Source organism: Alligator sinensis, unplaced genomic scaffold (genome assembly GCF_000455745.1).
Source record: "Alligator sinensis unplaced genomic scaffold, ASM45574v1 scaffold741_1, whole genome shotgun sequence".
In the NCBI taxonomy this organism is placed as follows: domain Eukaryota; kingdom Metazoa; phylum Chordata; order Crocodylia; family Alligatoridae; genus Alligator; species Alligator sinensis.
The window spans coordinates 140,381-157,015 of record NW_005842212.1 but is presented as its reverse complement, the minus strand read 5'-3'; the positions used below and the strand labels follow the sequence as shown (position 1 = coordinate 157,015).

Here is a 16,635-nt window from a genome sequence, read left to right as displayed (position 1 = left end):
ACCCCAGGACAGTCCCCGAATTATGTGTTTTGCTACAATAGGATCAGGATTGAGGCCACAGGTCCAGGTGCTGTAGGAGGCCCTGCCCTCTCTCCCCTCATGCACTTTTCTTTACAAGAAGGGCTCAAAACTCAGCACGTTAATGTGAGAGCTCCTCCGTGGAGATGGCTCTCTTTCAGGGTGTGGCTGGGGAGGAAAGGGGTTGTCCAGCCCCAGTAAAGCAGGTTACCTCACTCAAGATGATCCACACAGGAGAGTCGGTCTGGATGGAGAGCCGGATGGCTTCGAGAGGCCCAAAGGAAGGGTCCACTTCTCCTTCTGCAACACCCTTCAAAAAGGTGCCTGGCAGAGGAAAGCAGACAGTTCTGAGGAGGGGGGAAATCACTCGAGCACTGAGCTGAACTCAGCAGGCAGATTCGGAAGCAGCCAGCCTTGACAAAGCCCCCCACGCGAAGCAGGGGCTCTTAGCTGTTACTTCAAAGCAAGCCCACAGGCCTCTAATTCAGCCAGTCATGCAAGCTGCAGCCTTTCGGCAGTACCTGCCGTTGGAGATGAGACCTGAGTGTGAATAGTTGCCTAGGCACCTACCACCAAACTAGCTGACTACTGGAGTGTGCTTGCTCCAATGCAAGATCTAGGGCACCGTGATGTCAAATACAAGTCACTTCTGAAGCAAGAATGTCCTTGTGAGCTGTGTACATCACAACCATGGAGCCTGGGGAATGAAGCCTTGACTTTTGGGGCCCAGATGGTCGGTAGATGGCAGCCTTGCACAGGAGAAACATTTAGTGCAGGTCTTTCTCAAGCCTTCTGAGACACTGAGGATCTTGAGCAGAAAAGGAGTGAGGCAGTGGGCTATATTTAGCCAGTGAATCCTCCCAAGGTGGTTTATATGATCGCAAAGGGCAAGAGTCCAAAAGGCAGTGCAAGACTTCATCTGCAGCACTGGCTTCCCTGAGCTGCCAGCGGGGCATAACACACAAACCAAAACAGCTTCTTGACCTTAAGGCATGGTGAAGCCAGAGTCCCGCTGGAGAACTTCTTCAGTGCTGCAACTGCCCTGCTTGGTGCGTCTGAGCTCCAGTCAGCCCAACGTACACAAGTTCCCCCCATCAGGTGCGTTTTAGGGCAGAACCGGATTGAGTTCCCTGCTCGAGTCTCGTGTCATTTTTCTGCCTTGCACAGCTCCCTCCGGAAATGCCCAGCAAGGAAGCCCTCGAGCCTTGTGGCATCAGCAATCCTAGCCTGAAGATCTGCTAATAGTTCCTGCTGCAGCTTCTGAGAGGAAACTGGCTGGAAGTTCATGTAGACCAGACCGTGACAGTGTTTTCCATCATGGAAAACCAACTTTGTTCCTCTCCTCTAGGCCCGTTCAGCTTCCCTCTCCCTCCCCAGGAATCGCACTTAATCGGTGTGCATTAGCACATGTAAACACTGAATAATTTATAGAAAAAGATCAGAAATCCAAAAACTGAAATCCTCTGAGGACCAGCGTGAAGTACCAGTTAGGAAGGGAAGAATGTAATGCACAGATACAAATCTCGAGTTAGGCAGCAATAAGGTGGTGGAGGTTATAGCAGCTCGCAGTACAAGCTCATGTTGCAAAAAGGCAAATGTCAGCTTGGAGGGTTGTATGCAAGATGTCGGAGACGATTATTCTGTTCTACTTGGCGCTAGCGAGGCCACAGCCAGAGCACAGGGTCCACTTGTGGACATCACACTAGGAAAGTTGTAGGCAAACTGGAGAGAGATTCCAGAGAGCAGGAGAGAGAGGAGGAGGTTTGGGAAACCACGACCTAGGTGGAAAAGCTGACAGAGCTGGGTTCCTTGGCCTAGAAACGAGAAGACTTCACTGTGTAAGTGGCCGTTACTGCAAGGAGGGTGATGGTTCTCGGGGCGGGACGAGATGCAGCTGGTTGGCACTGCAGTCAGGGAGGTTGGAAGTATGATATTAAGAACAACTTATAGACTAGGGATGTTGCTAAGCCCATGGAGCTTGGGGAATCCTCTTCACCGGGTGGTTTTAAGGACAGGTTGAAAGAACACTGGTCGGAACAGCCCAAGGGCACAAGCCCAGCCTCAGAGCAGGGACGTGGACTTGCTGACCTCGAGCTCCTGCCTGGCTCTCTGCTTCTACGGAAAGCAGCTGGGCACAAGGGAAGCTAGTAATTAAAACCCATTCAAGTGCTGACTCATGGAGAGAAAAACAGGCCTAACTGCTCTGAACGACCAACTTCCAATCTCATTTCCAGACAAATCGATTCAGAGTAAGTTTTTTTTTCCTTTTAAAACAGAAATAATGCACCACATATGTTGATCTTCAAACAAATAAAGACCATTATCGGGAAACAGCAGGCCATCTTTTGCCTTGAACCAGTAATTTACCTATCTGTATGTAGCCGTCTGATGTCCTGTGGTACTTGAATGCTGTACCTCTTCCCTCCTGCAGGGCTTCCTTATCTGACTGGAGACTCTGTATGGGGAAGAGACAATCTCTGCAGAAAGCCAGTGGCAGGAATTTTGGATGCTTGCTGTGAGTGCAGCTTTAATAACCAAGACCTTACAGCGAACAGCATTTAAACGTTCAAAGGGAAATACTACCAGGGTATGTGAACTTGTCAGAAGGTCTTCACTTTCAAGCACAAAATCTATTAAAATATATGCAGTGGGTATTAGACCTGATGTTTCTCTCCCGCCATGGACTTGTGTGTCAAGTAGAGAAGGACCAAAGCAGCAGTGCTTGGATCAGGCTGAGGCCTAAATCCGAGCTAGCATCTAGGATCTAGGTTCAGATTAGACCATACAGAACTCATGGGTTCTTCTCGTGAGATTCTGTCCCAGAACAGGAGAAGACCGGCAAGACCATCAGCGAGATCCCGTAACAAGAACTGCTGCACTGAGGGTGGGTGGGAAATGGGGCCATCCCTCCCTCTGACATCTCCAGACCCAGAACTGTGGGAGCACCAGAACGCGGGTTTTGCCCCGCTCTCTCCAACCTCGTGGCTGTTGGGGGGGGAAGCCACAGAGCAGCCAGCCAGAGAAGCAGCAATTCTCCAACCACTCAGCCAAGGCTCAGCAGCTTTGCCCTGTAAACTCCAATCCCAGTCCTCGCCATCTCCTCGCTGCAGCTTCACTCCGGACCCCTTCCTCTTACCCTCCCTCCTTCCTTTCCCTTTTCTTCTATTAAGCTGATATCCTCCTATCTAGCCCCCGCCCCAAATCACAGCGCTCACAGGACATTTGTTACCATCCACATGTTTGCTCTACTTGTTCTACACCTTCCTGCAATGGGTCTGCCTTGTGCCTAGCTCGACTCCAAGCGCTTTGGGCAAGGACTTATCCCTTCATCTGTGCTTGCGCACTGTGGGACCCCAGGCTCGGCTGGCCTCCAGCACTCATCGTATACACGGCAAATGGGACAGACACTAGCACAGCCACAAAATGTCACATCCCGTAGGCCACCTGCTTCACTACACATTGTCCTTGGCTTTCAATGGTCCTCCCTCCTGCAACCCGCTCTTCTCCCCCCTCTGCAACTTACATCGAACGGCAAAACCTCCACGGTTGTGTTGAAGAGTTTGTCTTCTGGGTGCTCGATGTTGCCACTGCGGAAGAAGAACCTGTAACAGAGACCAGGGCCATTAGAAGGCGAGTGTGGACTGAGAGGAGGGCCTTGTGTCTCCTGCTAAGAATGAACTGCCAACTATAAGACCCTGTAGGTAGCTTTACCTCCTAGGAAAGCCCTGTGGTGCTGAGACTGGGAAACTGAGCTAGCTCTGCTTGGCAACAGTCGATTATCAGTGTACAGTGGTGTGAATTAAGGGATGTACTATCCTCCTCTAGGTAAAAGGAGTTGTTATCCTCTCTTAGAGAGTCAAAGGATAGCAAGTTCCACATGAAGGAATATAAACTGGACTCAGAAAGAAACAGCCCACACCCCCAAGATAAAATCAGGGTGCTACAGGCAGGGAGAACAGGAAAAGGAACAGGAAAAGAAAAGGTGCCAGGCCTTGTACCCCACCCCCCCAGAGCACACTGGCCTTTCAATGCGGAGAGGTTTGAAGAATCTGAATCGGATGAAGTCTCCGGCCGCAGGGGTGAAAGCCCAGAAGAAGTCCTCTCGCAGGTAGGCCTTCTCCAGGGTGAAATGCTGGTAGGTTTTCAGACTGGTGCTCACCTCTGCCGGAGGGTTGACATGCTCTTTCCGCAGGGCTTGCTTTCCAAAATCTTTGTCCTTCACGCACATGCAGCAGAGCAGGGGAAAAAAAAAAAAGTTGCAGGTTGGTTTTCACTGAATGAGACACAGGGCTCCAGGCTTTGGGGGAAACAGATGCAAGGCCCCAGTGTCTCAGTGCTAAAGCAGGAGTATTTTGCATTTTCCACCATGACAGTAGACGTGGTGGAACCTAGTTTGCAAAGGGGGCTGGGGACAGCGCTCTGCTTCCTTGAGGGAGTGGATCCGCAGGAGCACAGGGCTTCAGGGGACCATGATCAGAGGTAAGTAACCCCTCTGCACATGCAGGAGCACCTCAGAACTGCAGGCACTGACCAAGGACCCAGTCTGCAAGGTACCGCATAAACACCACAAAGCTGGTCCTGCCCCAAGGACCATGCAGCCTAAGGACAGCTTCGTCCCTGGTTACAGAACCCCACAGTCTCACCCAGCTATATGGCACGGGTTAGAGCCATGACCTAACACCCTGTGCACTCCCTGCATCCTCATTACATAACACGTGAGGAACGGGACTTTTTTGGCATCTGTGGTTGGATTCTGTCAATATTTAAATGATATAAAAACCCACCACCTGATTCACACTCTACAGCAGCAACCCATAACCCACCCAGCACAAACACCAGAAATCAGATGCAATGGCAGCTGGGACCAGCAAGGAGCAGCCAGGCAGTGCCAGGGCACCCCAGGCTCCGTGTTGGATGCTAAGTGCCTCCAGCCTCTGGAGAAAGTGGCTGCAGCTGTCACCCTCGCTGCTGGAAATGCCCTGAAAGAATGAAACTGGAGGAGTGAAGGAAAGCAAACGCAACGGAGCCTGCTCATGAACTGGCACCACACCAGCAACCAAACAAGCAGAGGGATTTTTTACATGTTGAGGAAGTAGTGTGATGCCCTGGTGTCAGGTACCCACTTTTAGTTTCTGTATCTTCCCAGCCAAGGAGGAGTGGGTTCCCACATGCTGGAAGAGCGAGGGCTTGAAGCGAATCCTCAAGTTGGCTTTCTGTCTGTCGCAATGTTTCTGGAAGGAGAAAGCACCGTGAGACAACTGGGCAGTGCCCTCATGGTCCAAAGGGGCACGGCAGAAGGAAGGACCGGGACAGATGAGAAAGGAGGGTTGAGGGAGAGACACGATATCCAGCCCTCAGGACAGCAACCTTTCCCTTCCATTTTGACTTTGATTTGGAACCAAGGCGAGCTTTTACTGCCAGCTTTCCAAGGGCAACAGTGGGCACATGCACTCCTTCATGCCAAGTCCTTCCGTCCCCCCAACCCAACGTGCCAGTGCCTATTTTGACATCTTCCCCAATCAGCAAACTTCCCCGTTTGCTCAGTTTTTAATGCCCAGGGAGGCCACTTGATTTTCTATTTAGTTTGCCCAGGAAAGCTCGTCTCTGGATCTCTCCCAACAGCAGGACTCAGCTGGTTTGGGCTCCCGAACCCAGTAAAGATACTGTTCTCACCCCCGCCCCCCAGGTCAGGTGGGGTAACTGCTGTAGGAGCCTTTCTAGCCTGCTTGTTATGAAAGCCATCTGCATATGGCTCTGGCTCTGGCACGGGCACTGTGGTCTGGCCCAATTTCAAGTTCATCATGACACAGGATGGGGGGAAGTTCAGCTCTAATCTGAATGATCGTTATTAGGGTTGGGAGAGAGCCGGGGAGGGACAAAGGGAAAAACCAGGCAACAAATAAACAGTGCAAAGGTGGAGCAGAGGGGAAACCTTATCCAGGGACTGGAGGGAGGAGATGCTGAGGGAAGACACAGCCTGTTACACACAGGATGCGACTGCCAGCTGCTGGGCAGGGTCTAACCCCAGGCACTGCATTGGTATCTCTTTAGCCAGACAAGCATTTACCTTCCTTTAAATCAGATTTCCTCTGGGAGATTGGGAACAGGACACAGACACAGGGTTAAATCCCATGGAAGATAAAGGGATAAAGATGCAGGATTTTGGTGCAACCGTTCCAGGAGGTTGGTGCACCCTGCTGCAGCAAGGGCCCCTCTCCGCACGCAGCCCCCGCACCACACAGACTCACAACAGAAATGAGCTCCATGGAGCCCCACCGCAGCAGCCAGACTCTCCTGGCCCAGTCCCACAAGCTACCTGTGCCCCTAGCCCGCAGACATGTTGGGCACAGTCCCCGCAGCAGGCTGTGCTGGAACTAATCCCTTAATCCCAGCTCTCATCACATTAGAAAATTAAAACTGGCTATGCTAATGGGAAGCTCCCTGAACACTGCCGGCAAAGCTGCCAAGCCCATCCCACTGCTGTAGATGGGAGCAAGGGGGAACAGGGCATCAAGCCAGGGTCCTCTGCCCCTTCACTTGCTGCGTTAGGGATGGGTCTAAAGGCAACGACACAAGGAGGGCAGCTCCACTGGCAGCAGAGGGCTTCACTCTGAGCACATGGCTTGAACCCAGGTGAAGCTAGAATTAGGTCTCAGATGCAGAAGCGCAGTGGCTCCCCAGAGCTGGGACAGAATGGGTCAGACAGGCCTCCAATCAAGCAGGCAAATCCCAGCAGCTGCCAGGACTGGAGGATTTAGAAGCGGAGCCCAGTTTAGACAGGCACTGTGCAAAGTCAGTCACGCAAACAGTGGGGAGAAAGAGCCAGAAACCCTCCTAGAACTAGGGGATATGCTCCTAATAATAAGGCAGCGATGTAGAGATTGGCAGCATCCCCTGGGAAAGCAGCTGGCAGGCAGGAGGGCAGGCGTTTGCTGGCTGCACGTGGCAAACGGCTTTAGGACATTGGTCACCTTCGCAGGGGAAAAACTCCAGCCACATTCCTCCCCCCTACAGCAATGGATGCACAAAGCAACCCCCTGCCTAGCCCAGTTCAGGAGAGGGCAGGAGGGGTCTGCCATGTGTGCCTGGGCGTGCCAGGACCAAAGCACTTGAAGAGTGCACAGCACTGCTCCGAAGCAGAGATGTGTCCCCTTCCTCAGGAGGGCTCTGATTATTGAGCTCTGGTTTTAAATACATCTCATACTTGTTCCTGCCACCCTCCTCCAATACCCTCCCCTGCCTCACAGCAAGTCCCACTTTGCACAGATGCAGACACACTACTTCCACCAGCATCTGCAAAGTGCCAGGCACGTGCATAGTGCACAGCCAACCACAAACATCTCAGCAGCCACAAGGCAGCGGTAAGGAACCTCCCCACCCCACCTGGGGGCTGCCGTGAGACCCCTGCTGCTCTGGTCCGGTTGCAACACGCTGTCTGCATCAGCAGGTCACGGCAGATTTATATTTAGGTCATTGTGGGGGAGCTGTCAGGTCAGCCTGCGTGGGCGGTCAGGGCAGCCCTCAGATACGCTGTGTTAGAAAAGGGAACCCACAACCCATGGCAATGAAAGCTAAAAGCCTGGGCTTGGGAAGCATGGTGGGGCTTCCCCTTGGGGCTCCAATCAAGCAAGGAGCTGCTGTCAGTTCCTCTTAGCAGCAGATACATATGCCCCCTATGAACAATAATTCTCCCACAAGCCACAGAGGGATGTGGACACTTGAAGGATTCCCAGGAAGCAACATGCTCCTCTGGATGGCAACAAGCTGAATTCCTTGAGGTTTCTTTCTATACAAGGTCCCTAGGGATTTCCCTCACCTGGCCTGCAGCTTTGCTGTATTAACAGAGGCTCAGCACAAATGGCATCACAGTCACTGGCTCTCCTGGAAGACCTCTCCATAGCGAGTGCTGGAAGCTGTGCGCCTGCAAGGGGAGCAGAGACTACCAGCTGCTCTCTGGGGACTGTGTACTTACTGCATCTTTCTCTGGGTTGCAGACTTTGACCCAGAGGATGTGGTCCAGGAGCCAGTCGATGGGCTTGTCCTTGTAGAACATGAGAATGAACTCTACAATCAAGCTGAGGTCCAGTGACTTGAACATCTTCCCTGCAAGCACGAGGGTGGAGAATAAGCAGACATGAGATAAAACCAGCATGACTGAGACGGAAGAAGGCACAAGCTCCAAGGGGAAGGGAACTGCTCTCTCCCCTCGCAGCTCTGGTGGATGTGAGCGACCAGCCCACACAATGTCTGTTGATGGACCAGCACCACTGACGCTGCCAGTATAGCTCTGGAGCGGGTTAGTACCACGCCTTGTGACCAGTTCAAAGCATGAATCACCCCCCGCAGCAGCAGAGAGGTGAAAACATGCACAGCTCCAGGAGAGGTAGTTTCCTGGCTCAAGAGCTCTTAGGGACTCAAAGCCCCTTTAAGTGAATCTAACCAGCAGAACAGGCAGAGCCACTTTCATAGCTAAGCAGGGCTGCTCCTCAAACAGCTCCAAGTGGATGCAAACTTACCCCTGCCCGTGAACCACCCACCACAAGCAGGCACGTCCGTCCCCCTGGCCCCCCACACATGCAAGTAGAATCTCATAAGAAGCCTGGCCTCGTTAGCCGAACGCATCAATAAAACATTACACCACATCAAAGTCAGTGGGAAATTAGAGATGGCTACTGTCGCTATGTTCTGTTTTATCTGATCTGTGTCAACCAGAAAGGTGACTGACACGCAGGCTTTCGTCCCGTCTCTGTAACCAGGTCGGTGCCAGAAGACACAGGACTGAAAGCACGTATGGTACTTTCTTCCCTGGGCAGCTGAAAGGGTCGGCGCAAGAACTGGAACAGGCCACGCAACAGTAGCTCAACTGAGCATTGGGCAGCTCGCTCAAGCAAAGGAGTCACAGAGCTACTGGGGCTACACTAGGCTCCAGCAGGATGTGGGGGAAGGGGCAGAGTCAGTTACCAATAAACCCGAGCTGGGAGAACTCCAGGATCATCCACTCCTCAGACGGCTGCTGCAGAGCAAAGTTCTTCATTGTGCTGAGATAGTTTGGTTTGGCCACAATGTCATCCTCCAGCTGCAAGAGAAGAAGCAGACTCAGTGCCTGCCCCGTGCACAGAGTCTCTCTGCTGCAAAACCCTCAGCAGCGCAGGACAGATGAAGGCCTTGGCCACGGCAGAGGCTTTTTGGGACCATGCACTACGCAGGCTCTTCACCTCCAGCTCCAGAGGTGCAGGGAACACAGGCTCCCACGCACTGAATCCCTGTGGGGCCAGCTGGGTTGGCTGAAGTGCAATGGAAACAACTATGCTCGTCAAGCTGCAGTTTCTCCCCCAGAATGCACAGCATTGTGCCCGCATCGGTGGGAGGGGCTGCTGCTTCTCCAGCCATCGGAGCAGACTTCGCTGTGAGACTGGGCTGCACTGTGGCACCAGAAGCAGACAGATGCTGAAGCAAGTCAGCACTGGGGGGGCCCCTAACATGCTGCCCATATTGTAGAGCTTGTGTGCCTTGTTTCCATAGGAACGTGGGCTGGAACGGACCTCCAGGGTCACTCCGTCCAGTCCCCAAGTATCCAAGGGAAACTGTATCATGTGACCATGGGAGCCGGCCCATTAGCCTGCAATAGGTTAATCTAAGGGTGCGGTGTTTACACAGAGCAGCCGACTGCAGGAGACATGCAGCGGAGTTCCCACATCAGACCTGAGAGGGCTGGATGCGAGGGGGACAGTGCTTCCAAAAGCCAGACTTGCTGGAAGACTATCCAGGTTGGAAACAAATCCAACAGTATCTCACACAGCCTCTCCCTCTTCCCCCTTCACAGAGCCCGCTTGGGTTGTGTTGCACAAAACACACACGTTCTCTTTCCGCCTCTCAGGGCTACGTGTCTTGGGAGTTCACACGTTCACTCCCAGCCAAACCCACCTGCACGTAGTAGATGCCTTTGGACTGTGCATACATCATTAGAAAGCAGTAGTCGAGGTTCTGTTTAGTTCTCCACCTGCAACAAAGGCAAAGGGGATGAACACACTGGTATGTATGGGGATGCCTTTGTCTCGCTCCCAGCCAGAAGATGTTTAGTGCGGGAAGGCAACACTAAGCACTGTTACTAGAGGAGCCGAGGGGATGAAGGAAGCCTGTTCCTTATGAACGATTTAACTGGGAAGTAAGAGGCCTCTCTCAAATAAACATCATGTGGGTTAAAAGCTTTGTCCCAGTTTGACATGTGGAGCACAGACATGGGAAACGTGGCAGGGCAAGTCCAGCCGCACAAAGCTGACGATGAGTGTTCACCCTGCCGCATGTCTTTAGTTCTCATGTAACGCGAGTTGAAGGGCCTGGCATAAATCCACAAGAGGGATTTTTTATCTTGTGCGTCTGGAGACTCTGACTGCCAGTGTTTTTTATTCAGGTCTGTCTGGACACCTGCATTACCTGACTCTCTCCTTAGGATCCCCAAACGATTCCCGCAAGCGGGAGAAATCAGGGTAGAAGTGTGGCGACGGGGAAATGACTTCCAGGAGACCAGAGTGTATTTCCTTGGGAAACCTGCAGAAGAGAGGCAGAAGTAATCAAGGACTTGATGATGCTGATTCACAGACTGGAGTCACTGGGCACACACTGAGCTGCAAATCCTGACAATTTAAAACGTCCTAGACCAAACCTTCATTGTAGCTGATGCCCTCACAGGCCTGGCTCTAACCCAAAAACACCAGCAGGGCATTTGTCACCAAGTACGAAGTCCATTCTCCCCCTGATGTTTTCTAATAGCCCCACAACAGTTGAAGTCTATGCCTTTCGCTGCCTCTCTCTTTCTCCATCATCTCCATCCACGCTCATTGGCAATGGCAGACTGCTCAAGGATGTAGGGTTCCTCACACAGATTCTCTGCTTAAAGAGAGCAACCCACCAGCACTGTGCGCTGAACACCCTGAATAGCAGCAGGAGGAACGGTGCTGGCCATCCCAAGGAAATCCAACCTTTGTTCCCTCGCGGACATGTGCTGGTGCTGGAGGGGTAACCGGTTGTGGCGGAGGGAAGGGTGGGGGTGCTATTTGCGGGCGGGAGCATCTTAACTTGCACTGAGTGCACCAGGAGGCTTTGCAAAGGTTTACCACCTAAAAGGAGACATGGCAAAGCCCCAGCACATGGTTTAAAGAAGGCCACTTACAGAGCCCTCCACTCTGCCCAACGGTTCCCCACGCAGCAGTAATGCAGTCGAGTGGGGGCCGGCCAGCTGCCACATCAGAGGTGCATTACAAGCTCCTCACTCTACACTAAGCTGCCCCCAGCCAGGTGAGCAAGTCACGCTGAGGGTCTGTCAACATCCGAGGCGTTGACAGAGCACCATTCTGCAAACGTCACCTTGCAGATGCTACTTTGTTCAGATCTGGTATCAGAACCGTCATAGCTGTTTTGAGAGGAATTCTTCCTGGTTTCTAACACTGGCTGATTTCTCATCTTTCCAAACAAACCTCCCGAAGAAGCGTGGGTTCCCAGCCACACGGCTTGGAACTGGTGGGGTCCATTTGAAAAGACACCCCACGTGTACTCTGAAAAAATTGTACCCATTACCACGGCAAACAGCATCCAGATATTACTGCAAACCAAGGTACATTAGGGAGACAAGTCTCTTCCACGCATGGCACATGTTGACAACTTGCTAACTACACTCAGCCTCATGGTTTAACCTGCGCAGTCAGTTCCTGTTCTGTGTACGACAGTGTTCACCCAGCACAGAGGACGGGAAAAGCAGCAGACGGTATCCCTGGCAGAAAGACTCCCAGAAATAACTTTTAGCTCATTTTTTAAAATCGAATAAGATTCCCAGGCGCCGGCTGGGGTCCTTTCCAGTCACCTTTCCTCAGCAGGAGCTGAAATGCTGCTTCGCACCACAGATGCCACTATGTCGATGAAGCAGCAATTGCTTTTCACCAAGCAATGCAAGCCGAAACTGTCATGTCTCCAGTCCCCAGCTGAATTTGAGAGGGAGATAATTTAAGCAAGTGTGCAGGGAGGGGGAAGGACTAATCAAATCACTAAGTTGATTAAAGTTTCAAGGCCTTCATGGAAGGGCACTTTCTTCAGCTGTGCCTGGAAATTTCATCAGGGTGCATGAGACAATCAGCCCATTATCTCCTGATCACTGTAGTCTGCTGCCAAGAGCAGAAGGGTGGATCTGCTGTTTTTTTTTGCACAACAGGATGAAGGGCTCCATTTGAGCTCCTTTGCAAGTGCACTAGGAACACAATGCTTTTCCATTTTTCTATTATTGGAAGCAGGCCCCACCCGCATCACTGGCACAGGGACTGAATTGAGCCGTGAGGACACACTGCCCTTTGCAAAGTCTTGTCCTTAAGGTTACTCTGATCCTTTGGAAACATGCAGACACAAGAGCTGGACTGGATTCAGAGAGCCTCTGCTGTAACAATCTTTTTCTTTTCCCTCTTTGAGCTCTGATACTGTTATTGCTTGAACCACCTCACTATTAATTAACGCATCAGCCTTACCCCTAACATTAAAAAACCCCCATTGAAATAGCCATGAAGCTGCAACAGTCACTAGGCTTGTCGGGCAGAAATTAACAGTTACACCGATGTGGAATTGCATCGAGGCTGGAAACGCAGTGCCAGAGGGTGAAAACAACCACACCTGCAGCATGGAAGAGACAGACTAGCTTCAGCAGAGCCAGGGAAATGACCTCTGCTACTGTCCTGGCTTGCTCTGGTTTTACATCAGACATGCTTATCATGCTGACCAACGAGTCCAACTCAGTGAGCAGGAGGGTGCTGAACAGTGCAAAAATACAGGATTATTGTAAATCTAAATAGTCCATTTCCTCACAGCCCCACAGGACAGGAAGAGCAAATCAGCTAGCATGAGCACACATGTTAAGCACAAAGCAACCTACTGGACAGGATCAAGGAGAGGTGGAATTTATAATACATGTGCTGAATGTTGTGCCCAGCGTGATAATAAAGAGACAGTGAAGGAGCACCTGGGATTTAAGAAACAAAAACAAGGGACACCAAGGCATTTGTCCTCTCTAATACAGCTTTTCCCCCACGTTGCTAGATGCAGAGCCCACGTGAGTGTAGTGATTAGGAATTGCTTACAAGGTTTTGATGTTCTCTGCCACTCCGGTCGTATACTGCGCATCCGTCTGAAAAACAGAAAATGAACACGGTAAGGATACCAGGTTCTGAGAAACCATCACTTGTTTAAATGCCCGATTCAGATTCTCTGCCCAAGCCTGCACCTGACAAACTCTTTCTAGTCCCCCCAATATGTGCTGTCAGCATTTCCACGCTCCTTCTGTTGGTCTCTGTGCTTCACCCCACATCACCTTGGGCCTGAGACAGTCTTCTTATACTGGCAGCTTCTTCACATTCCTTCTGTTTGGCCACTGTTAATTCATCCCATTAGGGAAGCTGGAACGCTGTGTACCTTCTCAATGCGGTCTCCCTGCACTTTTGCATTCAACTGTCATTGAGGTTGCCTGCTGAGACCAGGGACCACAGCCTTCTCTATTCTCTGTCCTACACTGAGCATACAGCAGGGGTTCAATTAAACAAACAGCCCCTGATGGAAGCAGAGTTCTACCCTCCTCACAGGCTTCCATATCTCACACATCCACAGGTGTGGGGCTCATTTCAGTTCCCATCTCCCAGAGTAACTGATCACGGGCAGCCTCAGATTTGAGCAGGGCATTCCTAGCAGTTCACAGGAAAAGGGTAACGACGCAGCATAACACCAGCTATTAAAAGAAATGAAAGTGAGGAACATAGAGATTCACGTAAGGGCCAGGAGAAAGGGAGATGGCAGGAAGGAGCTGGGTCTCCCACCCTCTCTTCCAGAATGGTGGAAACTGTAGTCATCCATCCCTGATAGCTTCACAGCTTATAGGACAGGGCTCTTAACTCCCTAACAGGGACTTGCAGAGATGGCCTCGAAGAAGGAAAGCCGATGACTTCTATCATCAGCACTATGTGCTGAACAATTGTTTGCAATGTCCTCCTCTGTCCTGGGCAGTGTCAGATTTGGCACCAGAAGGAAGTGAAGAGCGAGGCATCAGGGATGTGTTCCAGGAGCCAAGGCCAGCACTTTAACTGTAATAATGACAAGCAAGGCTTTTTCTGGAGAGAAAACTCCCCCCTTTCCAAGCAGTCCTCAGGGCCCTGGCAATGGATTGATTTCTCACTGTGGCACTGTCAGGGGCAGAGCTATGGAAAGGAAGGATGGGGGTCTTGGATTCTGGGAGCAAACGTTAACAACCAGGGAGAGCTCCCCTCCGCCACAATAACCGCCTCAGCACTTGGCACCTGCCACCGCACATCACATCTGCCCACACACGCCGGCCGGCTGTGCAAGGTAGGGCAGGACTGCAGTGCTCTCCCCTATCACAGCACAAGTCTAGGAGGACTCCCTATCCTACACACCTCTTGCTGGTCTCCAGCAGGGCCCTTAGCAGGGCGAGAGAACTCAGATCAGAGTTTGACGACATAAAGCAGGCTGCTTCCCTCAGCGACCCAGAGGAATTCACAGCTCTGAAAAGGTAGCTTGGTGCCAGAGCCGCAAGCTGTTAGATCTCACAGCCTCTGACACCTATTGAACTGGGAACTGCCTCTCAGTTTCCAAGATACTCTGGAACTTTTACTACAGGCAGCCATTAAAAAACCTTTCTGGACCTTTCCTCTTCGCTCCTAACGATTCATGGGCCTAAGACAGCGGGTGTACAAAGAACTGTGTTCTCCAGGTGGGTGCAGAACACCACAGGAGGAGCTGGCAATCATGCAGCTCCCTTTTCGCATGGCTCTCTTAGCACTTCATAGTTCAACATATCCTACAGTTAGTCACCCTGTCTTCCACTACTGCAACACCTAATATTACTGTAACTGAGACACAGAGGGAATTTTCTCTACTGCTGGCTCCTCCCCATTTGGAAGGAGTCTCTCACAGCTACGGGTGGGGAGAGACTATAGGAACACAGGCAAAGTTTGGCAGAAGAACTTGGGGCAAAGGTAGTACTCAAAACTTCGTCTAGACCAGGAACTGGCAACATTTTTGGAAAGCGTGCCAAAAACATTTGCAACCTTGACTCGGAAGATGTTGGCATGCCAGGGGTGGATGGTGGGGGAGCTGCGAGTGGCCTGATCCTTGCTCTGGAAGTATAGCCCAGGCCCCTTCTCTACTGTCCGTCCTGAAGTGCGTGAGCCTGGCTGGGGCTTTGAGGACCCCAGGGCTCCTGGCTGCCTGCTACAGCCAGCTCAGGCTCTGGGTAGGCCCCTACTGCCTGCCACAAAGCCCAGGCTGCTCGCAGCAGATGGCAGGGAGACTGCAGGTAGCTGCACTGGGGTCCGTGGAGCTCCAGCCTGGCTCACTGCTAACGGTGCATGCACGTGCACCTACCTCAAGGTGGATGGCAGGGAAGGGGCTGGGGCTGCACTGCCGCCACAGGGATCAGGCCCCTCACGGCTCCCTGGCTGTCCACCTGAGGCAAGCGTGCCAAGCAAAATGCCTTTGGGTGCCACACATTCTGGCATACATGCTGGGGGTTGCCAACAGAAAAATTAGTTCAAGTGGATTCTGCCCCTTTAAATCCTCACCAGATCCCTGCAAGGCCCATGTCGTAGATAAGCAAGTTACAGCGCAAGAGACGTTAAGTGATTGCTGGAAATCATAGCATGCCAATGGCCCAGCTGAGAATCAAACTCACTCCCAAGATGCATCCACTGATCCAGCCTCCCTCCCCCTCAGCACTTTGGTGGGAGCCATTATCTCTTGAAGAGTGCATTTTCCCTTGGTATACAATGCAAGCTACCGACCTGAAAGCAAAATGCTACTCAAAACATCAAATTGCTGATAAACAGGAAACTAAAACAGATATTTATCTTTGCTCTGCTCCCTGCAACGCACCGCTGAGACTTCCCATGCTCACTGGATTTCTGGAAATTAAGACAAATGCATTTCAGGCTTGAAAAAAATAATCCCATGGGGAAAGTGGAGGAGGAAAAAACCCACCATATAAAGCCATAGATAAAAGCAGCTCTCATGGATTACTGCACCAAGGCTTTTCAGCTTCTGGATTCGGGAACTAATTCTGGACTCCACATACCAGTGCCACAAAAAGTGCTAGTCTCTTCCCTGGACAAATGAGTTGGAGGTTGGAAGAAGGGTGTTAGCCACCTGACTGGCATGGCAGAGAAAATAAAGGAGTCTTGGAAGAGCAAGAGGAGAAATTCTCAGAGCATACGAGGGAGTGGCATTTGGCCTGCGCTGGTCAACAGCTGCTTAGCATTCTGGAAGAGCAAAGGTCAATCATCACAATTTAAATTAAAAAGATGGATGAGCATGCCAGACTGGCAGCTGTAACGCAATCGCCTACAAACATATTGACCCTCCACGGCCGAGCACGTCCAAGCATTGTTTCACATGAGAGATGGCTGCTGGCCCCTCCAGGATGTGCCCAACGATCCTTGTCGGACAGCCGCCCAAGGTTGGACTTATCTGCCTTGGTAAGCGGTAGACCTGGCTCTCAGCCATAGGAAGGCATCCTGCTGCTTTATGGATGCAGGCAGCATCCTGGCCTGGCCCCAAAGCCCTGGGGGGGGGGGGGGG

The 16,635-nt window shown here is 51.7% G+C and overlaps 1 protein-coding gene across 6 annotated transcripts in view; it reads right to left on the bottom strand.

Annotated features, from left to right (window-relative positions):
* Nucleotides 1-16,635, bottom strand: part of MGAT4B (mannosyl (alpha-1,3-)-glycoprotein beta-1,4-N-acetylglucosaminyltransferase, isozyme B) — a 59,305-nt gene that overhangs the window by 1,819 nt on the left and 40,851 nt on the right. For 3 of the 6 annotated variants that reach the window (XM_025207834.1, XM_025207832.1, XM_025207831.1), the window contains exons 5-16: nucleotides 15,934-15,962; nucleotides 13,134-13,180; nucleotides 11,876-11,993; nucleotides 10,453-10,566; nucleotides 9,943-10,018; nucleotides 8,980-9,094; nucleotides 7,991-8,121; nucleotides 5,142-5,249; nucleotides 4,041-4,234; nucleotides 3,542-3,620; nucleotides 2,386-2,473; nucleotides 230-342 (exon numbers count right to left, since the gene is read on the bottom strand). In XM_025207834.1, coding sequence (XP_025063619.1) covers nucleotides 230-342; nucleotides 2,386-2,473; nucleotides 3,542-3,620; nucleotides 4,041-4,234; nucleotides 5,142-5,249; nucleotides 7,991-8,121; nucleotides 8,980-9,094; nucleotides 9,943-10,018; nucleotides 10,453-10,566; nucleotides 11,876-11,993; nucleotides 13,134-13,180; nucleotides 15,934-15,962 — 1,212 coding nt within the window. Of the gene's footprint in view, nucleotides 1-229; nucleotides 343-2,385; nucleotides 2,474-3,541; nucleotides 3,621-4,040; nucleotides 4,235-5,141; nucleotides 5,250-7,990; nucleotides 8,122-8,979; nucleotides 9,095-9,942; nucleotides 10,019-10,452; nucleotides 10,567-11,875; nucleotides 11,994-13,133; nucleotides 13,181-15,908; nucleotides 15,963-16,635 lie in introns of those variants that run through there. The other 3 variants (XR_003094817.1, XM_025207835.1, XM_025207836.1) reach the window with 3 other exon arrangements.